Below are 27,601 nucleotides of genomic sequence, written 5' to 3'. Positions count from 1 at the left end.
AATTATCCCTTGTATTCAATATAATTTACAACCAACACACAGAGTGGAAACTAGGACAACATTCCTTACAATATGTTATCCATTATTATTTATTGTACAGGGAATGGAATCGAGAATGACAAGGGTATATACCCAGATCATCAAAGAGGCCAAACAACTACCCAGCATACTGATTTCAAAGAATGGTAGTTATGGTTATCCCTAGTTTCTGAATTTTCTACCTACACTGATTTTTTTTTTTCCTTTCTGATTATTATCATGCAAATCTCACAGACAAGATGGTACCACATAAGTACCTGATTTGCAATCGAAAAGATCTGAAAATGGCATTTGATCTTCTCAGAGGAAAAGCACTTTTTGAAATGGTACCTGAAGATGCTGCTGGACATTACTGAAATTTGATAGGCATCCATATGTCTTAACTCCCCTTATTGTCCTTTGGAGTAAGTGCACAATGGTTTTAACAATAGTGGTAGACGACTAGGTATTTCTGTAAAACCTGGCCCCAAGAAAACAGAAAGAGTTTATATTTCTTCCTTTACTGTTGTCCAGTTCTGGTCTTTCAGCAGGCAAGCATCCCGTTAGTTTCCTGTACTTGGTTTTTTAAAGCTAAATGATCACTAATTAAAAGCCAAGTTAAAACTAAGAATCTTTAAGCAGTACATTCCTTGCACAATTCACTGTGCAAGTCGCAATAGCTGGAATTATGAAAATCATTTGAGATGCTGGAACTCATTCTTGACCTGTTGAAAGACCACAGGATAGCAAAACACTATCTTTCTTCTTGCCATACAGAAGGCCTCGTATTCATGGCTCATACGGCACTCACATAGCTCCACCATATGCCAACTTATATAAAGATAGCTGCTATACAGCTAGTCATGTGCTGCACTGAGTTTCAAAGTGAGGGGATTTCTTTTTTTTTTCCATCTGAAAACTATATTTGGCACCACAGCAAGCGGAAACTATTATCAGTTTGTTCAAAACAAACTTCTGAGGCTGACAGGCACAGCACTTATCAATACTGCAAGTCATAGGACGAAACTTGAATGAAGTGATCACGCATTGTTTACTCAGTTAAACAGCACAGAGTCCACAGAAATGATAGAACAAGATAAACTTAAATCATAAAGGAGGTGGACATGATCTTGGAAATCAAGACAAAAAAAAAACAAAAACAAACCAACAGAGCTTAACTGTTAGATTGAAAACCTCTAAGAGTAGAAGATATTAAAGCTAGGTCATTCCTGATTCTCCATTCTAGGTAACACAGTAGAGTCAGGGATGTGTTTAACTCACGTGTTCCAGTCTTGATCTTACATGTAAAAGCAAGCACTGCAGTGATTTATACAGTCCCTTTAACAACATAGCAAACAGGATGTAGGTGAGAACAGGATGTGACCTCTCTGAACTACAAGAGTGTAAGATTTATCAGAAAGGAAACCTCCAAATTCCACCACAACAAACTTATATCTTCTTCAACTTTCTCCTTCCCTCAGGGGCCAGTGTGAAAACGCTTTGGAGGTGGGAATAGGACTGCTGAGAGGCGTGACAGGAGGTAGACATTTCCTGATGCCCCTGCCTATGGCTAATATAATTTCTATAGGTTTTGCTGTGATTATGATCGTTAAGAAATATAGTTTCAAAAAAAGAAATGAAAAAGTCCATGTACTTGGTAACTAAATAATGTTCTGATCTTCCTATGGGAAAGAGTTCCATAGTTTCATTGTATGATATGGATATAAGTATTTCCTTTTATCAGTTTTATTTGCTTCTTTTCAGTTTACCTGAACATCAATTTATTTTCATCCTTTTTTGGATTATAAAATGAAAAAACCCCACGGACTTAATTTCTTTTTTCTCAGTTTTATATTGCTAACAGTCAATTTCCCATGTTTTAAATTCTGTCTATTCATAATGCAGCTTAGATATAAATATATTACTTCATTATGATGCACTGTTAAGGAACAACTACAAACAAGCAAAAAAATCACTTCTCCAAAGCAAACGAATTTTATAGGTCTGTGGAAAGAAAACTCTAATAATTTTTCTCTGTAAACCTCAACCGACATGAAAAATTTTGAAAGTGTCTTAGTCCAACTAATTCGTTCTGAAAGTACTTGTGAGCCCATTCAAAAAGTCAGGCATCATTTTGTGTGCTAGAAAGACAAGTCTTATGACTTACCTGCACAGCCCAGAGGTAGTCCAGACGCAGCTTCAAGTCCACCTGTCTGGAATGCAGTGCCAAAGCACAAGAAAATAGCAAAATGGCTAGTATTGGTTCATAACCACGCATATAAAAGGAGCCACCCCTGAGAAATAAAAAGAAAGTAAATGGTTTGTTCCAGGTTTTCTAATACTTAACAGTGCATATTTTTAATATCAGATCTTCAGTTTAAACGTGTGTGTGTCCCTAATCACTAGCCTTTTCTGAAGAGGCTCACAAGGGCAGGGAGCTGGGTGACAGTAGATCCGATCACTGCATCACTTCAACATTCAACTTCTTAACAATTTTATAATGCTATACATTATTGTAACGTGTGTGCATGCTTTTAATTAGGATATATAAAAACACTCAAAAACTCAAAAGCTTAAACGAAACTGGAATTGGCTGAGGGCTGCTGAAATATGGGAGTGTTTAACAGTGTTTTTCTATTTCATATTATAATTAGATCGCAGTGTGCTCAGCTGAGGTATGTTAGCATGAAACTACAGAATAATGGGGCAACAGTTGCTAGTTCCCAAAAGCTGATGTCCTGTTGATGGATGTTACAACTCCTACAGTTGCTGAGGAGCGGATGGCTTAAGTATTTCTTATGCTCTACTGAGTATATATCCCTAAGCAACAGTGAATGCTAGAGGACGATTCACAGATGAGTAGTCAGTGTCGTGACTATCTATACAGAAATACCCATTGCTTTAACTTCGCAAGATACCTACCCCACTGCTTTTCTGTAACCACTGAGTTCCAGAATAGCTATGTACAAAATTGTAACAAAAAGAAGGAGAATCATTTTTGGCAAGGAAGATACACGTAGAAATATTGCCAAGGTGAGAGTCCCCACTACACAGGAAAGAAAAGCATAGTGGGCTGTGTCACATGGAAGTTCATTCATTGTTTTATTTGTTCCACCAGGAGAAATGATAACTATTGAACTGCTGGAATTGGTATTCCAAACCCAAGGCATACAGCCAACCTAGAAGAGACAGGAGAGGTGAGAAGGGGAGAAAGTTAAATATGAAATAAACAGAAATGCAGCTGCTATGGGGGCTGACTGTAGTTTATTTCTCATTGGGAAAATATGGCTGTGGCATTCCATGCAGTTCCCTGCTCTAATTTCTCTCTCCTTTTCCTGTAAAGCTTTACTCAGTTTTAGGTGTGAGACACTCTTTGTTCATTAGATGCCAGTAAGGCCAACCAATTAAAGTCTGGGCTTAGTTGAATAGTTTCCCTCTCAGTGCTCAAACCCAAGAGAATCTCAAGCCAACATATTCCTTCAAAATTAAGGAACTTTAGTAAACATTTTATGCGCTGTGTGGGTGAGGGAGGTTCTTGCACAGAGCACAGAAACAAACGCGTCTGCTTTATTGACTATGTAAATTGCACCAGTTTTAATTAGTCAAATATAAAATAAAACATATCGTAATCTTTGATTGAAAAGCTAAACATGAGTAATATCTCTTCTCCACTTCAGAGCTACCTCTGCTATCTCATACAATTCAAATACAAGGCTTCATCTTTAATTATGCCTGCCATTTCCATTATCCAAGGAGTTCCATTTCCTCCCTAGACTGGTAAATAAAAAAAATGTTTTAGTTCATTTCGTATGGGAATTTGAGGAAATTTAACCTGCTTCTTCCAAAGGCAATGTCGTGTACACATCTCAGAGCTGTTACCCAAGGAAGGAAGGAATTTCTGGCAAACAGTGCAAGTCTCTAGAGCTCCAGTTTTAATTGCACTCCAACCTTTACCCCTTATGAAGGGAGAGGATAAGAGTTAGCATAAGCAGGGAGAGTGGGATGATAGTGTGAAATTGATTTGAACAGGCATCACCACATAAGCCCTGCCCTGTACTTAGGCTTCTCTTTTGAAGTGTGTTATTAGACCTTTTTATTTCATCCTAACCACTGATAATGAGATTTTATAGCATGCTGTAAAATAACCGACAGCCTGAAAGGTGATTAAGCAATATATTTTACAGGGTGTTGTAGTCATTTAAAAAGATGAGACATAACAGATAAAATGTGAGTTAAACCCATAATGGCTTACATTATGAAAAGAGATGAGAACGAGTGAAGTGAAAAACCCATTAAATATTATTTTGTTCAATACCCCTAAAAATGCTGTTCACACTAAACTCACCTGAAAACATGCGCATGCATGAGGGCTTCATAAATAATGTGCAATCCATCCAGGAAAACCACCATCTGCTCTACAGCTAAGAGTGAAACCTCTACACCTAGCACCTCTGCTAGCTGAGGATTCTGGAGGCATTATTTTGCAGGAACTAATAATTTCTACTGATTAAACATTTGCCCTAAGCATTTCAATGCTTACAGGCTATTTTTGCTTCAACAGAGGATAAAGTTATATTTGCGACTTATCCTAAGTTTGTAGCTGAATGATCACTGCCTTGTTGGGAGGCCAGAACTTCTGAATTCTAATCTGCCTTGTTCCACCGGTGTTCAATGTTGCCTTATGCCTTTTGATGTCTGCTTCTCATTTTCACTGTCTTTCTGAGTGGCAAAAATGGTGCTTGTTTCATTTGGTCATAGTGTTACATCTACGGAGGCTGATGCACAAAGGTTCCAGCTGTCATAATATTCATCTCAGTCCCGAAGTCAGATACACAGAACTTCCTGAGATGCTAGCTAGCCTGGAGGCCCTGCACATCTCTATGCATTTTGGGCTTATATGCGCATTAGGAACCACATATTTGCCTGTGCGCTCTTAGGGCTGTGTGTTATTCGCATGCCTGTTGTTCTGGAATTCCCAGAAATCTACAAATATCAGTTATACTTGGTAATAATCAGTAATACTCAGGACACTGGAATTCACAGGCAAGGGATCCTCTGCCCATTTAGTTCATGGGGATCGGCGTGGTAGATGTTCTCAGGGTGGGTCCAGGGAAGAGTGAATAGACAAAATACAAAATAAGGGGCTTGGCATCTCAGTTAGCACTGTGAATTGCTCATGAAATCACTGTCTTTCTATTGGTCAGAACATAATACCTAAATCCCGCAGAGAGGCATGATTTGAGACATCTGTCTTCTCAGCATTTCCAATTGTGTTTAGCGTGCTATTTTTGTGAGGATTCTTTCCTTTGGGTACCCTAACATGTTTAATTCATTAGCATTAGCAGCCAAAATGCTGAAATCAAGTGCTAGGAATTTGACAAGGCAACCAAATGCCAAATACTTAGGTGGATGTTTAAATCCCATTTGACATTCAAGTCCACCATGTAGAACTAGCTGCTCATCTACAGTAAAAGAAGCTCAATTTTCAGAAGCAAGTTCACTTCATAGAAGAGAAGCTTCCTAGACATTATATGTGAATGGATCATGTAAGTAGCACAAAGCAAGCACCCCTTTTCATTATGCAATACTGTCCATGTTTTAAGATCTCGTTGTCTTTTCTGATCTGTCTGGAGTAAAAATATCTCCCTGTTATTACACACAAATATGTTCTATAAGTTGCCACATAGAACTAAGTAATGTTGTTTGACGCCGTGCCTTGTCTGTCACAAAATACTAGCCATTGAACTAGGAAGCAAGTTGAACATTTAAAAATAGTTTTCCCATGAAGTACATGACATCAGCAGACTATGTGATACTAATGTTTGATATAAAAATTTATATAGCTGTTGACTAGGTATTACCTGTGTCATTTGCTCATAGCTTTGCCATTCCTAATTCAACATCCTGACTCAGGGCAGTGAAAGTTCAAATTATAGCAAAGGGCTTTAACTTTGAAGAAACATGTTCTGCAAGTATGAATAATAAAAAGAGTAGGAATTCACCAGACAAGAATATGGTATGTTGTTCTTTAAACAGAACGCTAAATTAAGCAATATTTGATTTAAATACTCACCACACATCCTTGAGCCACGGAGTATATTAAGATCACAATAAAAATACACAAAATGGTACGAATTTGTATTGTCAGGCACCCTGGAAAACACTAAGGATCAAAAAAAAAAAAGATTTACAGATAAAGATTTAAAAATATTGTTTAAAGTGGGGTTGTTACTTTTTTGTAGTCTATAAAAAGAAGTCAATAAGGGATACAGAAATTTTGCCTGCACTGTAACTTATGAAACAAGCACATGTTGTGTACATTATTGTGTACATGTGTTTTAATGGTAATTGCATTTTTTGGGTAATAAATGTGAAATTATTATTACTATATTATTTTGTACTATAATTAAAACTCTTTGAAAGGTTAGTAGGATGTCTGCTCATAATGCAAATAATAAATTCGGATGGCATTTGATTTTGTTCCCATGGGGAAAATACCCAAAGCATCTTTTGCCTTGCAAATTATCAGCTACAAATAGTGACCCAGGAGAACATACTGTGGTAGCATTGAATTTTGGAGTGTTATTTGTGTCTTCTGCTATAACAGTCACATTAAATGCCAGGGTGGTTTTAATTATCAGGACTCATCAAAAATATTGAATTTGTCAGAGCAGAAAGAGCAGCAGAGAACAAAAATGTCTGGTGGAATGGAGTCTTGTGACTCTCTTGCTCATCTCCATTTTTACCCTGATTCCATCACTGTGAAGTGTGAAGTGCTTGCTGCTGTGAACATATACAAAGCCAGTGACAGAAGGTGAGAGAGGAAGGGTAAGTTTGTCAGGCTCTAGTACTTATGCTTGTCCTAGTCATACTGATCGACTCAGCTATCAGGGAAAGCTGCTTTCCTTCTTTTCTCCTTGCATTAAGAATGTAGAATCTATTATCTACTGGATCCACGGTACGACTTTCAGACCACAGGAGTTCTTCCAGTGACTTCAGGGACAAGAATCAACTCCAGAAAACAATCAGATTTAAAGGGGGAACAATCCTGTTCCCCTAAAAGGAGGAGGCTCAGACTTATCAAGGCTGGATTTGACTTATGATCAAATGGAGCAAGCAAACACCTAATTGAATGAAAGTCACCAGTCCTGAAGAAAAGCTGTTCATTTCATGGGTATCATCAACAGCAAAAGCATAGCTTCCAGCAGGCAGCAAAGTACCCAAAGAGAGGGGATTCTGCGGCCTTGGCACAATACAAATCATATACTGAAATTCCTCCCTTCCCTTTCACATATGCAGAGACATTTCCTCTGTATGTGTGACCATGAATTAAAGGTCTGAGATAGTTATAGGTGAATCAACTTCATCTTCATAGGTGAAACATGAGAATTCATCAATTACAGAAAAAAACAAAAAACCATGCGTGATCTGCAAATACATTATGGCTTCAGTATGGATTAAGTCCATGTAAATGTAGGTGGGGAACAACCAATGTAATATCAATAGTAGATTAATATAAGCATATAAGGACCTGGGTTGACTGCCTACACCAGAAACCAGTTTAACTGTTAGTCAGCATCAGTAAAATAGATTGGTATACCCACAGTCTATCACCTCTAATAAAACAGTGAGCATATTGTAGAACAAAACCCTTGAATTGTAAGATTCTCACATTGAAAAGCTGTGTCTCAATGGAGGGGATATAGCAGTGTCTAAAATTACACTATGAAAAAAAAGATTGACGATTTCTGCGTTTATTCAACATTATCATACAGTTCAGGTTGGAAGGGACCTCAAGGGGCCCAAAAGTACTGTCTGCCTTGACCCCCAGGGCCATTTCTGCAGAGCTGGTCAGTCCTCAGCCTGTGTCATTGCAGGGAGTTCCTCCTTCTCAGGGCCTGGACTTCGCATTTATCCATGCTGTATTTCATAAGACTCCTGTTGTCCCATTCTGCCAACCTATCGAGGTCCCACTTAATGGTCATCCTGACCGTGTGTTGGCTGTTACCCCAGAACTGGAGTCACCTGAAAACTTTACATGACTATACTCCATGTCCTTCTCCAGGTCATTGCCAAAAATGTTTAACAGGACAGGTTAACTCCTGTGGTACCCCACTTATTATTGGCTTCCAGGTACAGTATGACCATAAACTGCTATGCTCTGAATGTGATCATACAGACGGTTTTTTAGTCATCAAGTTGTCCAACCAACTAGACCAAAATCCTATGCATACATGAGGTGGAACATGTGTGGTTTTAGCCATATAAATAAAATACAAAACAATAATTTTGTTTGAAGGAAATATATGTATTTCATTAATTAAATTTGCAACCAAATAAGTTATCTCCTGTTTGTTAAATAGAGAATCCCCATAGTTCAAAGGTAATGCTGCATGGTTAATTCAAAGACACATTGCATAGATTTTTTTTTTGGTGTGTGGTACGTATATGTTCTAAATGTTGACATGCTAGACTATTGGGTTAAAAAGGAAAATAAACCTTTAAAAGGTAAGGTATGAGACATGCCTGAATTAAAACTCTGACTGACGCTTCAAAGATTTAAACTTCTGACTTTTGGTCATTCTAAGATTGCATCTGCATTTTTATAATAGCATAGCATTTTCTTTATTTTCTTTTATTTGGGGAATTTTTATTAACAAAGTAAGTACTGTCAGATCGCCCACATGCTAGGAAACAGATACAGTAAAACATTATCATAGTGGTTTTATGAGTGAGGTATTTGATGCTAAAGCATGGAGAAGTTGAGTCACCTGTCCAGTGTAAAAAAGAAAGTAAGTGCCAGAAGATTGATTAAAATAGGGGAATGACCGGTTTACAATTATATATTCATTATATATAGCATATTAATTATCTTTTATTTATTACATAAGACAAATTTTCACCACAAAAATTCAAACTGCAATATTCTGAGTTTTTATATTTTTTTATTTTTCTAATGCTGGATTTGATCCTGTAAGGTACTGAACCTCTAGAGAAACCTGGAATAAATTCAAATTCTGTTGACTGCCAAAACAGCTGGAACAAATCTTAAGTTTGCACTAGCCCCAGGGAAATGGCATAAAAGGGAGTGTTTTCCTACAAACTTCATCTGTGTTTCTACTGTCCATAGACAGAACAACAGATGATAAACTACCGTGCCTTTAGGAAACAAAAGAGATCATCAAAATTACTACTAAATAATTGTGTAAGTTTATAAATACAGATCTGCTCTGTACAGGATACTCTGCTAATACACTATTAATGTTTCCATGAAAACAGTTACTTTCCTCCTGCCAAAGGGCATTTTTTCTTAACTAAAAATTAATGTGTGCTAATCAGCAAAGCTGATTAACTGTGTAGGTGTTTTCTGCTGATATTTGTCCAAAAAGACTAAATTTAGATTAAGCCACTACAGATTTCTTTCATCAGAAAATTAGTCCGTAGATGCTTTATTCTGATCTGGCAGATCTAGTTCTCTCCTACAACAACCACATGTCTTTCTGCATCATTACTGTTGTGAAAATGGAATGCGGGAGAATTAATCATTACTAAAAGTTTTGGAAAGGTCAACGGTTGCGTGTGCAAAACATTGTGCTTTACCATCAAAACAGATGCTGCTTTGGTAGGAAAAGTTTTGAAAACAGAGGGGGAGTTAGCAGGACTTTACACCCAGATACCAGTCAGAATGGAAGGGAGAACTAGTGTGTTTTGTAGTCAGAAAGGGGAAAAAGTCAGGTTAAAGCAGCTGTTTATCTTAACGCTGGAATGATTCATTAGCTAGTCATAGGTGTTCAGGGAAGATGTCGCAAAAAAGACAAAAAGCATAGCATTAATGGAACTGAATGCTACACTGCTGTAACAATTACTGATGTAAAAGGTCTGCTTTCAGGTGAGCCATCTTTGTTTTTGAAGTGCCTAATACATTACTCAGCAATGAACTCGGAAAGCACATAGATTTCAGACTCTGTGAATCTGTGAAACATGCACTGATGGCTTCATATTCCAAAGGACAAAGAAAGCATAGCCACCAAAAGGAAAAATAGTCATAAAATCTTAAATCACTTACTTGTACTCGTGTGACATGTAGGTACATAATACAAGCCACTAGGAAGCATATGCAGAACACCAGGAGAACAAGAACTACGGTACTCCTAGAATCAAAACACAATAGAAGTAAAGCAATGCAACGCAATAGCGGATGAGAACAAGCAGCACTGGCGTCCTTCTGAAATGGTATTTTGGATGAATGGTGGAGGATCTCCCCCTCACCCTTGCTCCAATAGTAACAGTCACAGAGGAAATTTCACAGTGAAATGCACTGCTCTCAAGAATGAGAAATCAATAAATGCTCTCGTACATGGTGCCCTCTGGCCTCAGCAAGGAGATCAAAGCACCTCAAAAATTCAACTGCATGGTGTGTTACAAGAGACACTTTCTAATTGTAGGCTAGTGCAGAATATTCAGCATGATGACTCTTATAAATGGAGTGTGTAACCCAATTACTTGGCCTTGGCAGCTGTGTTACAGTTACCAGATGCATTTCCCTTGTAATCTCTCCCCAAAGATTCAGAAATCAGAGGTCAGTCAACTCAGTCACTTATCAAGTCAAACAAAATCAAACAAGACTGCGATCCCTTCTAATGAAACAAAGTAACTCCTTCCTTTTGAGCCTTCCTCAATGATCAGAAAAATCGTAGGTTTCAATTCTTAATCTTGCCTTTCCTGATCTTTCAAAATAGGCTTGCTCTTCATTAGAAGAGGGGTGCAGACCAAGCACTTCCCTCCTCCAAAAAACCTGTGTTATTGGAACAGGACCTTGCGGATGTGAGCAAGCTGGCAAAAAATAAGTCCACCGGTGATGGTGCTTTGATTTATGCTCAGGGACAGCCTGGCACGAAGACAGCCATGGAACCAGGACCGTATGAGAGCAGTATAACAGGATCTTCACACCTTCTTTTCTAGTCTTGTGATAACAACCCAGCCAGCACAGAAGATGCGAGCTATAGCTGCAGGTATATATGTATCTATGCCCTTGACCACCACTGGGGAAAGATTGCTTATATAGAGTTTCTAACAGTGAAAGACAAAAGCGCAATTATTCTGCTGTAGAATTTCTCAGTATTTGGCTTTGATTTCCAATTCATGTAACAATTCTCACCAATACACAAACAGGGAAAATTCTGTCATGTAGTATGGAATATGCAGAATGGGGAGGTGACTAGATGCTCTTAGTGTGAGTTCTGAATACAAGTATTAATAGGCAGCAGTCTCTCCTGTGCTTTTAGAGAATTTACTTGTATTTGGGATGGTAGTATGCTAGAAAAAAATGCAGGGGATATGATTGCAATAGTGTCTTTTAAGGCAGCAACAGCCAGCAACTGACACTAGTGCTGAGTGGGGACCCTGACAGAGATTTGGGTTGGCACCAGTAACAAAGGGCTACATTGTTTTTTAAAAATAAGCCCAGCATAAGATACCAGAAAGGTTCATCATCATGGCTTTTAGTGGCTACGTTGCATGTGTGCCTCCATAACTGGCCAGCTTAGGTTGACAGGAACATAGCCTTACTTTCACCAACTCCATCTGGGGATACAAAGTATGTCCTTAGCTGAGAAGCTGTTTTGCTCAGATGACCATAGGAATCACGAGAATCTCAAGACCATTGCTTTCTGTGTATTTATGCAGCAACTGTCTTTTTTACAACATTTTCTTGTCTCTAGATTTTGAACCTCCTCTTTGGAATATTGTGATACGTGTCAAACACCATTATTATTACTTTTCCCATTAAAGTAACACATTACACTTCTTGGCTTTTGCGTTCTCTTGTCATACTTACAATTACTTTGGCAATCTAAAGAGCAACTTAAAGCTCCAAGTTCTGTGGAGAGGGGAAATTTTCCAATACTTCCAAAGTTTTAGTCTAGCTCATGGTTGCATCTGTGTCACAGCGAGGGAAGAGCCCAAGAAGACTAGTAATTTTGTTGTCTGAAGCCACCACCAACAGGCACTGGAAGAGAGAACTTAAGACCTTTCAGTGGGTGGCTTTTCTAACTAACCCAGTGATGAACCAGTTCATCTTCATGGCCTTCAGTGGTCATGTTCTACTGGAGCCTGTGTGTCTGCCAGGTCAGAGCTTAAACTGAATCTCTGTCCAGCCATTTTCTAAATGTCAGTACTTTTTGGAAAGGTTGCCAGCTATGACAACATAGGATTTTTGGAAATCCATTCTAGTTTCAACTACGCTAATACTCTTTGTCTCTCCTTGCTCTAAATTGCCATGTACTGCAGCTGGGCTTTCCTTTAGAAGTAGGCGAAGGAGTTCTTAATTATGTTCCAATTAGTCGTCATAGGTCGTTAGTCTGGAAATTACATGATTTTTGTAAATGACACTGAATTCTTCAGAAGAAAGGTGTTACATAACAAATTTAAATCATGATTATTCTTATTAAAATAAAAAAAGGTGTTTCTCAAACTTTCAATTAGAAATAATAGAATATGGGTGTAAGTACTATTCTGACTGATTTGTGAAGAGAAAACACCAGAATTTAAAATGGGATTTTCAAAAGCATTATCCTGTGGCCAGTTCTATTCCCATTGAAATCCCAATAATTAGTAAAAGTGAGAGAAGCTTATTTTGTATGGTTTGAATTTCTCATCTGAAAAAGCTTATTACTAATCATTTTTATCCTCTGAACGCAATTACATTTACTTACTATAACCCTTATTATTTGAAAGTTAAGTATAATTTTTTTTATTTATTTAGTAAGCATTCACAAAGAATTGACAAAATCTAAAATAATCACTAAACTATATCACTCAACAATAGGCACCAGACAACCCCCAAATACATCATGAGTATTTGGTTATGTCTGCTTTAGTGCACACAAGGTCTGACCGCAACTCGTGGGAATGGCCAAACTATGCACTAGGCAGTTTGTGTAGTGATAGCATTGATACCAAACACCTCAATGCAGGTTGAATGTGGTTGAAATGTGGGTTGAAAAGCTGGATGGATACTTCAGTACTTAGTTTCTCTTAAGCTCTGTATAGTTTTATCTATGTTGCTATCAATACCTGAAGCACCTCATCCAAAGCCAGGAGAAACACATTTAGAAAAGCTGCAGTAACACCTTTGTTTGTAGTTTAAAAAGATGTAGCACATTACAGCTTTAAATAAGTTCAGAGGATTTCAGTGTTTTGTCTTCTAAGTGCATCCTTCTACCAAAAAGAAAAAAAAAGAAAAAAAAAAAGAAGAAAAAAGAAGAAAAAAAAAAGAGAGACCAGGGAAGAAATCGTTCTAAATAAGATAGCAAAATGTCGCTCCTTTGGACAAATGGAAGAGATAACAGTTAGACTGAGGGTATACCGACCTGGGTGCTACTTCCCATTCCAAAGACATTAATGTTTTGACCTGTGCAGGATGCTTGAAGATGTTCCAATTTTAATTATAATGGCAAAAAGACAGAAACTTACTGTGGTATTATTAGAAGGTAGACAAGGCCAAATAAGGCAGCTAGAATTAGTGAGAGAACTACAGCACTGGTGAAGTACTCATCCTGAAGCTGGTGGTACTATTAAAAGAAAGGAAGAAATGAAGACAGTGAATATTTTACACACCCAGCCACCCATGCTTGTCCACTCTTAGTAAGAACTATAGCCTAAAATAAAACAAGCCCCGACCAATTATACATACATACAAATAATCATTGCTTAATTCACACAAAAAAAACCAGATGAGGCAAGTCTACACAACATTTTCCTTGACAGGCTTCTGTCTCAGCTGCTCCTGATGGCCTCGCTGTTCAGTTTTTACCCTGTAACTAGTCAAATCTGGGTTAGGCTCAGACATAAGTTTATCTTTCGGAGTAAAAAGGATTCAGGCGTTTTGAACCAGAAGGAGGTGGCACTCCCTCCTCTCCACTTATTCATCACAAAAAAAAGGACAAAAACCTCGGTCTGCCTTCAAGGAGTCCTGTAACCTTGGCTCCTCAGGACAGTCCAGTCCTGTTCAATCTGTTCATCAATGACCTGGATGAAGGGATAGAGTGCACCCTCAGCAAGTTTGCTGATGACACAAAGCTGGAGGGGATGGCTGACACAGCAGAAGGCTGTGCCGCCATACAGAGAGACCTGGACAGGCAGAGAGTTGGGCAGAGAGGAACCTTATGGAATTCAACAAGGGCAAGTGTAGGGTGCTGCACCTGGGGAGGAATAACCCCATGCACCAGGACAGGTTGGGGGCTGACCTGCTGGAGAGCAGCTCGGTGGAAAGAGACTTGGGAGCCCTGGTGGACAACAGGATGACCATGAGCCAGCAATGTGCCCTCATGGCCAAGAAGGCCAATGGCATCCTGGGGTGCATCCAGAAGAGTGTGGCCAGCAGGTCGAGGGAGGTCATCCTCCCCCTCCACTCTGCCCTGGTGAGGCCGCACCTGGAGTACTGTGTCCAGTTCTGGGCTCCCCGGTTCAAGAGGGACAGGGAACTGCTGGAGAGGGTGCAGCAAAGGGCTACCAAGATGATTAGGGGACTGGAACACCTCTCTTATGAAGAAAGGCTGAGGGACTTGGGTCTTTTTAGTCTGGAAAAAAGAAGACTGAGAGGGGATCTTACCAATGCTTATAAATACTTAAAGGGTGGGTGTCAGGAGGATGGGGCCAGGCTCTTTTCAGTGGTGCCCGGGGACAGGACAAGAGGTGATGGGCACAAACTTGAACATAGGAAGTTCCATCTAAACATGAGGAGGAAGGTCTTTACTTTGAGGGTGGCAGAGCACTGGCACAGGCTGCCCAGAGAGGTGGTGGAGTCTCCAACTCTGGAGACATTCAAAACCTGCCTGGACACGTTCCTGTGTAACCTGCACCAGGTGACCCTGCTCTGGCAGGGGGGTTGGACTAGATGATCTCCAGAGGTCCCTTCCAGCCCCCATCATTCTGTGATTCTGTGTAATGAGTGGGTTGGAGGCAGCTGCTAATGAGAGACCTGGGCAGTTTTGAGCAGTTACTGTCTCTGATTCCACTAAGCCATCGTCCTTTATTTTTCAGAAGTGGAAATGCATGAGTGTTTTCTCAGAAAGACCCAAATTTCAATCTCATTTACAGGAAAAAACTTTCTTATTTTGAAAGAAAACAATTACAATTAAATAATAAGTCACTGTGGAAACTTGAAATAAAAGTTAATAGTCAAAACCTTAAAGAAATTGAGCCCAATATGGCACACAGGCTTCTGACTCGAAACAGTAGTGACATGAGATCTTAGACTACTAAGTGACTTACAGTGAAAAAGTAAATGCTACTGCCAAATTAATCCAAAATTGTATCACTTTTGCTTTTTCAAACACATAAACTGAAGTTTGGGTTTTTTTTTTTTCAATTAAAACAATTTGCATCTACAAACAAAACTCCTGCAAGATAGGAACAAACAGCTATACTTTGTCACCTAATATACATGCTTATAAGTCTGGAGTAAGTCCACTGCTTTCAGCAGAGTCACGCTGGCATAAGATCATAATCTTGCCCAGAGATTTAAGATTTTTTTATATTTTCTAGGATTGATGGGATCGATAGTTATCAGGCTACATATGCAGAGGGAAGCATCCTCCTGTCATTAACGCTCCTCCAGAGCAGACAAGTCAGTAGGCAGACACATTGCCACCAGACAGCATCAAACAGGTGATGCAGGTCAAGCATTTTGGAGAAGCAAAAGGATGGCCAAATCACAAGATATGTAACTTTATGGGGGAGCATCCTGGTGAGTAGCAAGATACTGATCTTTCTTTTTATCCCCTGCAATTGCTTCTATAGAAGGTGGAGATAATATGTCCCTCTTAACTGAGAGACAGACCAGAGGATTATTTAAAGATAGTGAGCAGAATTTAGATATCGTCTAAAAACAAACAAAAAATCCAGTGCTAGTTGGATCATTGTCAGTGAAATCAGTAAAAATAAATAAAACCCCCCTTACTTTATTTTCACGCTCAACTTGCTTATACTTCAGGGTAATGAAGTTCAAGTCAGCCATCTCAGACTCAGTTTGCCGGGCCTCTATCAAACGGCTGATGTATCTGTTTACTCGAGTTCCTGGAGTGTTGTATACAACATTGGTAGAAAAAGAGGAACGATTCCTGAGTTTTTCAGAGGCTGTCCTTAATGCTCTCCTCTGTACCACAGACAAAGAAAGAAGCACATATAATATTAACATTGAAATTTTTCATTGCTGTTCATATTATCTCAAGCTCTCAGCCAGGATGAGAAATTCATTGAGCAGAGCAACTACAAAAGACAGAGATCTTATCTCTGTATGATTGCCATCTTTTAAAAGCTCCTTAGCTGAAATCCCGATTGCATTGAAATCAATGAGAAAACCACCACTATATTCCAGAATTTCAATTCTCATCTGCAGAAATTGTCTTCACGTACTTCCCTGACACTTCTCTGCCGCTGAGGAACTAATCGGTTTGATCTCAACCACTGTGACTTTACCTAGAAAAAAAATTAGAATCTTTTTCTTGATGGAAGATATGGAGTTCTGGATATCCTGAAGATAAAATAACCAGGCTTTTCATGACATAAAAGTCCTAGTGTCCAAGACTGTCTAGGTAACAATATATATTTTGAAAAGATAATTTTCCTTAACCTCTTGCACAATGACCATATGTGACTTCAGAGGGTCTGAAATCTCACGTGTTCCTATCTTTTAACTCACCCAAAGCGTCTCGCTTGTTAAGGTCTTTTGGGTATGCCTTAAGTGCACTTGCAGATGCAGATGGAGCAGTCCAATAAATTATCAGAGCTAACCTGTGCCTCACTGGCATTAATTCCTCCATGGCTGAGACAGCACAACTGACAAGATGATCCCTCTTAGGCCTTTTCAGTGCAAAAGATTTATCACAGAGTGTTATCTGAAAGGGATTTTAGACAATCTGTCTCACTTTCCACAGAGAGCACTCTGAAGACGGTGAGCAGCACCTCAGCCACCCTGGCAGTAACCTTCAGTTGAGGGCACTCTAATCTAAATCATTACGGCTAGACCTGCACTAGTACGATTGCCCATGCCCCAGCACACTGAAAGGATCAGGGCCTTCACAACATGCTCTTCTAGATGCAGCCTTTTTAAAACACAGAGTGAAAAAGACGTAGGCCAATCTTATAAAAGAAAAAACAGTCACCTATTGGTGACATTGAGCAGGAAGAAAGACATCAATTGAATATCCTTTTCACCTCAAAAGGGGTAAAGCCTTACTTCCCAGAAGAGTTTTGACAGCCAAGCTCAGGCAAGTTGTACTCATTTTATCCAGATAAAGGAATACTTTTTTTTATTTAACATCTGCAGAGTTCAGGAAGACAATTCAAAACGTTATGAAACGGCAAGTCTGCTCAGGGATAAGGACAAAGTTGGCTCAGGATATAATCAGTAGAGTCTGTCAGCAAGCAGTTACAAAAGCACAAAAAATTTGTCTCTTCAGAGCAGTCAGTACTTAATAGCCCATTCTTTAAAGGCTATACTACAAAATACCCTTTTAAACCAGATGGTAAAAAGAGGTGGCAAGAGCTATTGAAGTAACTCTGCAGGAATAGTGGTTTCTTGTCTTATTCCAGAAGAAGTAGTTCTCATGAGATCCTTATTAGTGAACAAACAGTGGACTACAGCAGTTCATTAGCTTATGTTATGTTCATTAGTTTATGTTATATGTGAATACTTATAAACAGTGGGAAAGGTTAGCGCTGACTAATATCTTAGTTTTCTGATTGTAAAGAAGAATGGACCTTAGCAAAGATAAAATAATTTTCCCAGTCCTGTTTTGCTGGCTTTATATGTAGAGAGCCGGTTATACAACCGTTAAATAATTATGAGGCTACTGGAAGCATTTTTCTTCAAACTACCAGATCCCATTACTTGTTAAGTTGTCCATGGTCTAAGAACTAATTGTTTCATCATGAAAAATAATCTTGTGGACATACATGGATTAGAGCTTTCAAATCTGATCTTCTGGGTTTTGTTAACAGAGATCTTAAATTGCCAGCCAAACAACTATTCTAAATGCTTCTAAACAGAGATAAAGTTGTTTTCTTGCAGAAGACATTTGTCCCACAAGTTTGTAGGGAAATTATCCCTGAAAATTTCAGGAATATTGTCAGGAATATAAAATTCTATTCTTCATAAAGATAAAGAACGATTAGTTAGCATATGTATTGCTTGAGGTGCAGCAGAAAGTACATCTTTGGGGATTTTTTATAATCCAAATTTAAGCCTATAGCATAATAATAGGTGTGAGCAAAACAGCACTTAAAAAAATAAAAGAAAATACTTCTTTGCTTTAAAATCTGAATGAGGGTAGATGATGGGAGCTGTTCTGATATATGGAATAAATTATACTATCTGTTCTGCCACTTAATCAAAATAGCTGTTGCTATACAGGTAATTATTGTCACTAGATCTCTTATTTTTATCTCTATTATTTTTTCACACAGTAGACTTACATTATGTCATATATGTGATCAAGATCCAGTATTTATATTTCTCAGAAATTAAATAAGCATCTGCTGCAGTAATGTACTGGCTTCAAAGCCTTTATAGCCATAGCTTGTTTTACACGATTTGGGGACTGATATTTCTGAAGAACCCCTGCATTGCAACACAGTGTATTTATATCAAACCCATATGTTATGCTCCACGATAAATGTTATGTATTAGGTACAAAAGCTCAGAACGACTGGTTCAGTTAAAGATAGCATGGTAGTACTTCACTGCAAATGTTTTGACATAAGAAAATTTTCATCAGATCCCTAGCAACCCCATATCAGGAGTTTCTGTGTGTACTACCATATTTATACATATATACACACAAGGCACACTATAAAGTATTGCATATGCTTCAAAGAATGTGGCCGTTACTTTTTTTAAATACTCAAAGAACAGTACTAATTCACCATTGGAAAGCCTTGTACATGGTAAATTTCAAAATCAAATCTGGAGTTTCTGATAGTCTTCACCGAAACTGTTTTAAATGAACTGAATGGACTTTTCTCCCCTTTTCCCATAGAAGAAACACAAGCACACGCAAAAACCAAAAAAAGAAAAGTTATAATGCTTTCTGAAATTAACATTGAGACTGAATCTTCAATAAGTTTTTATTATTAAACAAACAAACAAAAAAAGATGGCGCAATCAGTCAAGATGAAATACTGCTTCCAATGCGGCCCATGCCCTGCTTTGGAGTGCTGGTGGAGTGAACTATGTAATATTGCCACCTGCTGGCAAAGAAAAGGGAACAAGCAACTCTTCAAAAGCTCGTTTCTCCATAAACTTCTGGGTAGATCCACACACAGGAGAGAAAGTAAACCAGGCTACTAGTACGTAAAGCACTTTTGAGTTATGGCAATACAAGCCATTCAAGAAAGCGGTATTCGTAGTCTTATTAGGGACTTTTGTATTTAGGATTTATGTTAGGGACTAAGAGGTCTTTTGGCTAATCCGTTGCCTTTCATTTTTTAGAGAACCATCTAAAGATACAAAATTATTCTGTTATTTTGCATTTGCTGCCATCAGCTTCAGACCGTGACGGACTCATGATGCAAAAGAACAGCTCTTGGTAACTGCAGAAAAAGCCTCAGAAATGCTAATTCCTGTGAAGGAAGTCCTTAACAGAAGCCATATAGGCCACCTGTGCTGCCTTGTTCAAGAGGAGCTCCAAATTGGAGGCCTGTTATAATTAAGTTTTGTCTTTATTGTGAGAAGGCTGAGGGCATTAGACAGCTCTAGCTCCACCAGGAACACCAGAAACTCCTCTAGCAGTTGGTCAGGTCACCCCATATGTTCTCAGAGCAAGTCTGCTTAATGCCGTCCCGGAAACGATGCCCAAAGAGACCACATGGATTACCTTATCGTCATCCTCACATGTCATGACATTAGAGAAAGGGATCTCCGCTTTGAACATCTTACGACAGTGCATGAGCTGAACAAGCAGGTAGCAGACTGTCTTGAACTTCATTCGTTTAGCAGGCTTAATGTCTGAGAGAATCAGTCCAGGAAATATCTGTTGGTCAGAAAAATAATATTTATGACTGTATCACTATATTCCCACGCAGACATACAGACGTGCAGACATCTGCACCATCTAGTGGTCAGAACAAAGCAATGCATTTTGATAAACAGTCTATTTGCAGAGGAAGATTACTTCATATTTTTTTTAGCCTGAGATATAAAGAATCTATTGAACAGACAGGATTTTAACACACACTTAACATTTTGGGAACCGTTTTCTACATAGAAATGTAGACTATAAAAAAGGTCTATTAATGACAAACTCATAAAAGAGGCAATATTTGTATTTCTTTTACATTAAAATAAATTCTAGAAAAATACAGGAAAAAATAAGGAGGAAATTAGCATTTTTATTAACTGATGTTAAAAAAATATGATTTCAGTCTTTTTCTTATTTCCTTATTTTGTTACTTCAGCCACTGGTAAGCCCATTAAAATCAGAAGAGTACAGCTTTTGCTTTAAAGATACACTTACATACATGCCCTAAAAGGAGACTGTGAGGCATTTAGGTTGTATCTTACACCTTATTCCTTCAAAGCAAGAAGTGTTATACCACAGAGAAATATTCTCAAAGACTTGGGTGTAATCTATTCCTTTTACCACAGAGCTCCCAGTTCAGCAAGGACAAATATTCTCTTGGTTAATTCTTAACCATGTATTTAACTCTTGACTTTAGTAAACTCCTAGCACATGTCCAGATGTTTTCACAGATCAGAATAAGAGTGATCCTTTATTCGACCCTCAGTATTTATACCAGTCTTATTCACGCTTTTGGCATGTGGAATGTGTAAATGGGAAATGTGGAAATGTCCCCATGGGACATGGGGACATTCCCCAAGGGGGAATGTGAAAATGGGAATGTGTAAATGGGAAATGGGAAATGTCCCCATGCCACCAGAGTATGGGAATTTAAGCTTGTAAAATTGATCTTTTCTGGAACAGCAAAATAAGGAAGCAGTAAATAAAGGTACAAAAGACAGAGAAAATCACACTCCAAAAATTTTATTCAAATGCTCTAAAACCCACAAATGGCACTGATGATTTGCTGTTTGGTCTTAACAATACTGTGATTTACCAAAGCAGTTTACATCATTAATTCAATGAACAAGGAACGGAGAAGTAAGTAAACTGGAAGCATTAGTTTAATGCATGTTTTTGTGGATACCCAAATTTAGAGGGACAGGGTAAGTGACACCACTTATATTCTGAATGGCAACTTAGGTATTGGTTAGCTATGTTGTTTAACGCATACAGCTATGCACTTGCATTTTCTGGAGAATCAAGAGTATGTGCTATTGATCTACCAATACTCTGTTCAGTCTCTTACACTGTGTCTATGAAATGCAAAAATGGCTTGTGTATAAATACTTGCACATTTTTTATTAGCAGATGGATATGTTATAAATATATGACGTTTCAAACATGGAAAGGTGACTAGGTATGCACATGTACTTTATTGTGCACTGAAAGGTTGACTGAAGCCAGGTAGCATCACCAGCACTGTACTTCAGGGTCATAGAATCATAGAATCATAGAATTGCCAGGGTTGGAAGGGACCTTAAAGATCATCTAGTTCCAACCCCCCTGCCATGGGCAGGGACATCTCCTAGTGTATCTAGTGTGTGATCACTTGTATCAGTGATAGTTTAACAAAAGTCTCCATGAAGAGATTCTCAATATGAACCTTTTCTTTTGAGGGCTTTCTGGAAGATACTGTACAAGAATATGCACATACTAATCATCCTTTAGGTATTCCTAAGGACACCTAGTAGATAGTTGTTAGACTTGAGCATGTCAGATACGATCAGCTTTTGAGCTATCACTCCCAACAGCTAAAACGTACTTTTTGGACAGGTACTCCACTTACAAATTTTCCTAATGTAGCCATAATTCCTCTAGAAATACTGTATATTTTACTTCATCTCCCTATCAACTATTTGATACAACAAAATTTAGCTGAAACTCCCTTCAGTTTCGCATTTTGCTTCTTTTTTTTTTTTAAGACCCAGAGATAAAAAGGGAATACATAGATGTTTACAGGTGGACCACAATAGCAGTTAGAGAGAAAGCAGAGCCAGGCTCATGCCAAAAATGCTCAGAAAAAGCACAAGAGACAATGAACATAGGCTGGACCAAGGAAAATTCCTATTCGATACAAAGAACGTTAAGTTTTAACTGTGAGGATGATCGTGCGCTGGAGCTGCCCAGAGAGGCTGCCGAATCTCCAGCCAGGGAAACTCTCAGCACTGACTCAGAGGAGCTGCCCTGAGCAACCTGCAATTTCAAAAGTAGTTCCAACTGTGAAGCTGGTCCTGCTTTGAGGAGGGAGGCTGACCACATGACCTCCAAAGGCCCCATCCGAATTCAGCTACTGTGGGATGCTACAAAAACGCGTGGAACGCGTAGAGCTACTATTCTTCACAGCTGGCCAAGAACCTAACCACTCAAAGGGCATTGCAATACGCACAAGTAGGGCACACTGGCAGTTCTCAGATCACGTATAATTTTATATATAGCTTTTTTTTTTTTTTTAATCTAGTGGTTGCAGGACATAGATTCTCTACTGGGAATGAGGATTTTCCGTTCTACTAATATATATACATAATATCAAAAATACAAACAAAGGAATTGTCTCCCACTTTCATCTCACAAGTCATGTCCCTTTTTTATTATTACTTTTACAGCAGAACCATGGTTTTGACACAGTGAACCTCTCAGTGGAATATTTAAGTAATCGCACCTTCTGCTGTAAGCTTCTGATAAAGGCAAGAAATGCAGTACAGTCCGTTAAAACAGATTTTAAAAAACAAACCAAACCAAAAAGCCCAACCCCAATGTCTTTCACTCTGCCTTTTCTCTGAACTTGCTCCAGGCCAGCACTACAGGAAAGCTGGACTGCAGCATTCTCATTCCAGTTCATTTTGTCAATGCATTTTACTTTCACACTTCTTTTTGACCCTCAGGATCATCTCTTAACTCTGTTCGCTGTTCATTTGCTTCATAATATTAGGAAAGGTCTGTTGCAACGCAGCTGGCAAATAAGGTTAAGAGCTGGGATTTTCTAACAGAATACTCTGAAAGCAGCCAGACTATCTGCAGCTTTGTGAGCATCTTTAAGTATGCAGAAAACAAACAAGCACTGATTAAAATTCTGGGAAAACACCCCAGTGTTTGAATCTCATGTAATACCCTGGTAAGGGATTCACTGGTGCTTATCTAGGATTCTCAGAAACAGCACCAGACTGTCGTTCCCCTGACTATATTCAACCGCAATGCTTAAAATGGCCTGGGAAAGAAGATACTAATGTCATTCAAAACACATTTACAGACACCATAAATGCTATAGCATTATGTCTGTCTGTGCTTTCTATCTTCAGGCAGGCAGGACCATGCCTCTTGGTAGCAGTGTTTATTCCGTTGCTATCTGCAAACCATTTTCTCCTGAGATAGGTGAGCAAATGTTATTTGTTTTTTTTTTCTTCTTATAGTTAAAATCATCAGACATTTAATTTTCCATCCTTTTCTCCTGCCTTTATGATACACTTTATTTATCGCACCTCAGCTGTCTGTCAGGAAAGTACATTAGGGATTTTTACTAGCAAATAATACAGTTTCTATAAGAGAAACTCTTGTTTTTCAGAATGGTGTGGCCACTTTCTCAACACCGATGTAGAAAAAGTTTTTAGCAGCTGTGAAGACTAAAACAATCTGTAGGAGATGAATAATAGAGCAAATCTTATATCAGCGCCCCACGCTTCTCCCTTCTAAAGATTCTACATTTCTGAAGGAAGAAAAAGAAGAGAAGAGAACGATGTTAGAGCACATAACTAATTCTACCATCATTGACAGCCCAAGCTGCGGGCTGTCACATTGATGATGATGCACTAGCAGCTTCACAGCAACTGCAGAAACAATCCTGAAGATGTAGAGCAACACACTCTGTAACACAAGCATCATTCCTCTGTCTGTGTTTGCTGGGTGGTAACACAAGTGGTCTGCTTTCAGTGTCAGGGTGCATATATTCCAACAACTTGTGCAATGCAAAGTCTCAGGCACAGATCAGCCCCTGTCCAGATACAAGCTGGAGCTTCCATCAAAAGGCTGTGTGCCTATCTGTTAAATCAGATCTTCTAAGGTATATCTGAGGTGTTAAAACCTGAAATACCTGAGTTCTTTATTCAGATCTCTAGTTAAGTTCCTCAGTGGGAGCTGTCAGTCATTGAGCGCAAAGTCCACCCCGAACTTCCCCAGGCATGGCAGCAGCGGTAGCTGCAGGCAGTCATCAATTTGAAAGCAGAAATCATCAGTGTGCGCCCAGCTATGGACTCAGATGCCTAACTTGGGGCAATGAGAACAATTTTGTCAAATACATTTTTGCTTGCTGTGCGCTAGCAAAGGAGAGAGTTCGTCTGAGTAGCTGGAAAAGTTTTCACATCCCCTGCGTTAACTGTAAAACTCTCTCCTTGTATTACTACTTAGATCTCAGGAGTCAGAGTTCTAGCACTCCATGAGGGCTTGTAAGCATATGGTCACTGAAGTGAAAAAATCCTCAGAATGAATTAGTCCAGAAAGCTGACAACTTACAATGACCATGAAGACTCTGAGCCAAAATGGACTGGATATTTTTAGAAGAGTCAGATGCAAAAAAATTCTAGGGAGCTGCGAGCTATATGGATGGATTTACTGGGCCATCAATGCTCTGTGGAAGACACAAATTTTACAGGTTTGGAAAAAAAGAAGAATCTGAGAACACCATGGCATGCTCACGTAGACCTAACCAGAATGATTAAATTAATTAACTTTGCAGAGAAGGAAATTTCCTACATATATAGATGGAACTTCAATCTGAATCAAAACAACAAATTAAAAGTAATTAAGTGCAGTAACTTTAGACCTATTGTTTCACTCAGTTTACTTTTTTCCTTCGGTAGCCTTTTATTTCTTTTGTTGTTGTTTACATGATGATGCCAAGATGACATCTTTTATTCAGGTCAGACAAAATCCAACAACCTGCTATCAAAAATCCTAGTAATACACATATTGTATACATCAAATTACTTCACTTCAAAAAGTTAGATGGAATTATTATTAAGACATGATAAAAAGCATCTCAAGACTGTATATGAGTGGTTATACCTGTGAAAAATGCTAACAATGATTCACAGGTAAAAGTGATTCACCAAGGAAGTCAAAAGGCAAGAACATATAGTTACTATGTACTTCATCCACACAAAGCAAAAAAGCCATCATGAATATATCTTGTTTTCCCTGTGCTATATTGCACAAAGTTCATTCCATGCTGGGGGAAAAAAAATCAAATCAGCCACGGGAAAGACATAAGGAGACAAAACCTGTTGGTTGGTGGGTGGTGGAAAAGATATGGAGCCTAGTAATTCATTTTAACATAGAAGGCAGATCATCTGCTTCGTGCAACAAGGCTATGCTGATTAACAGTTGTTGTACTACTCCAAGGCAAAAAATACTGCCTTTTCAAGCAGCAGAGTGAAAGAAAAAATTTTTTCTCCTATTACTCCTTGGAGACAGGACTGCAATGTGGGAAGTTTAAAATCACATCTGTTCATGCAAGATGAAACAACGACACGTGAAAGTGATGTGACAGCCTTTGCCACTTTTCTTGCAGCTATTGTCATGCAAGTTAGAATGAATCTCAGGTTGCTGAATTTCTGCCTATTCGATAATGAGTCAAAGAAACTAACTGATCAACCTTTTGAGCTGTTAAATCCATCTGCAGTTCACAATAAATTACGCCACAGGTGTGTAGTGTAGACAATTGCTCTAGATATTTCTGACATTTGCAAAAGATTTTACATTTTAAATAGTATTTTCCAAGAGATGCTCCTGAGCTGTGTTTACTTGTTGAGAGGATTCTTGAACCCTCAGGCTTTCAGCCGAGTTTTCCTGAAATCAGAAGACTGACAAAAGTGCTTTCCTCTTCCTCAACTATTGCTTTAACTTCTCTTTTCAAATAGACTGCTGATATTTTGGTTTGGCTATAATTTTTTTTTTTGGACAAAAATAAGATTGAAATTCTAGCCTCCCGTGTCGGAATATTTAGGGCATGATTCAAGACAGCAAACGAGGCAGGAGACAGACTGACATACCCCTAACCAGCATCCGCTTCCTTCCAGCTGGATAACTAAACAAGGACTCAGAAAAAAAAAATTAGACCCTTTCACCTGGAATTTTCAGGATGGTCATAGCATTACTTGAGGACTTCAGTTAACAGAGCTGTGTCCAAGCTACAGAAAGGATTTTCTGTGACTGCCTTACATGGCTTTCTATGTGCGTGGTAAGGTAGGGAAGAGAAATGTCAGCCTTTTCAGAGAAACAGTTTTCAAAGGGCAAACAGATGTGAAACTCACTTTCACGGACTTTTCATGAATGGCCATCACTTTGTACTATTCAAATAGTTGATGCAGATACCATATGATTTACATTGCCAAAAATAAAAGATAACTAATATCTTTGAATACAGAGTTAGTTGGTGAATAACTCACTAGTACATTATTAGAAATTTTGCAGATGGTGATTAGCAACCTATTGGAAGCTAATCATTGATTGTATTTGAGGCATGGTGTAAAATCCACAATACACTTATGACTACATAGGAATCATTTATAGGTTGTATCTATATTGTTTCCCTATCATTTTCGTAATTTTTATGACTTCCTTTCCTGGACACAGCTCTACTGCTTCCTGTTAATGGTCTACAGCATATTTGTCTTTGCCTTAGCTCTGGAGCCAGCAAAGTTACTCAGCGAAGCAGGTTCCCTTAAGCTGGCAAAAAGTGATGGCAGGCCCACTTCTGCAAATGCAAAAACTAACACATTCTGAGAAATTCTTCCCCTCGCAAAACTTGATTACTTCTGACCACTGCTTGGCTATCTCTAAAAATTCCTTAGGAATTTCGCTCAATAGTCCGTGCCAGACTGTTTTCTCAGCTGGTGAAATTAAAGAGTCTTTTCAAAACTAGAGAGGTGCCATCAGACAGTGAATTGCTGTAACAAATACAAACAAGTAAGTCCAAGTACAAAACCACCCGGTTATCACTGAGTTTGTGGCCAAACCTTAAGAGGCTGCAGGAGAATCATACTTTCTAGAGCAACCACAGAAGTGGACAGTCCAGCTAAGGTCACGACCTCTGGGAGCCAGCTATGCCAGCTGTAACACTGAGGCAAAGGTAACTATGCCAAAGGTAACAATCAGTGCTGACAATGAAAGAACTGTCACGAAAGCCAGCTCCGCTCTATTAAAAAAATGTAGATTAAATTTTAAGCATAGTTTGAAAGTCAGAACAGGATTAGTCAGGTAGATTACTGAGGAATCATTAATGGAAAAAGTTATTTAGCTGGGTCTAAGCAGAGTTACAAAGTTCTTGTAAGGGGCTCTGAGATTAACAGATCTGGCCTAGATTTTTTTTTTTTTCCTGAAATAACATCCATATACAGTAATATTTACAATACTTCAGAAAACTAGAACATTTTGAAACTAAGAGAATGTCTATGTGTCTAAAGCATAGA

The 27,601-nt window shown here is 38.6% G+C and overlaps 1 protein-coding gene across 2 annotated transcripts in view; it reads right to left on the bottom strand.

Moving 5' to 3' along the window:
• ADCY1 (adenylate cyclase 1) overlaps positions 1–27,601 on the bottom strand; it is a 165,130-nt gene that overhangs the window by 29,213 nt on the left and 108,316 nt on the right. Inside the window, exons 8-14 of one of the 2 annotated variants that reach the window (XM_063325658.1) lie at positions 19,896–20,051; positions 15,980–16,174; positions 13,492–13,589; positions 10,085–10,169; positions 6,092–6,181; positions 2,941–3,197; positions 2,186–2,312 (exon numbers count right to left, since the gene is read on the bottom strand). In XM_063325658.1, the coding sequence (XP_063181728.1) occupies positions 2,186–2,312; positions 2,941–3,197; positions 6,092–6,181; positions 10,085–10,169; positions 13,492–13,589; positions 15,980–16,174; positions 19,896–20,051 (1,008 nt within the window). Of the gene's footprint in view, positions 1–2,185; positions 2,313–2,940; positions 3,198–5,886; positions 5,985–6,091; positions 6,182–10,084; positions 10,170–13,491; positions 13,590–15,979; positions 16,175–19,895; positions 20,052–27,601 lie in introns of those variants that run through there. The other variant, XM_063325659.1, reaches the window with a different exon arrangement.

Source organism: Chroicocephalus ridibundus, chromosome 2, assembly GCF_963924245.1.
Source record: "Chroicocephalus ridibundus chromosome 2, bChrRid1.1, whole genome shotgun sequence".
Taxonomy (NCBI): domain Eukaryota; kingdom Metazoa; phylum Chordata; class Aves; order Charadriiformes; family Laridae; genus Chroicocephalus; species Chroicocephalus ridibundus.
This window is presented reverse-complemented; position numbering and strand designations above follow the sequence as displayed.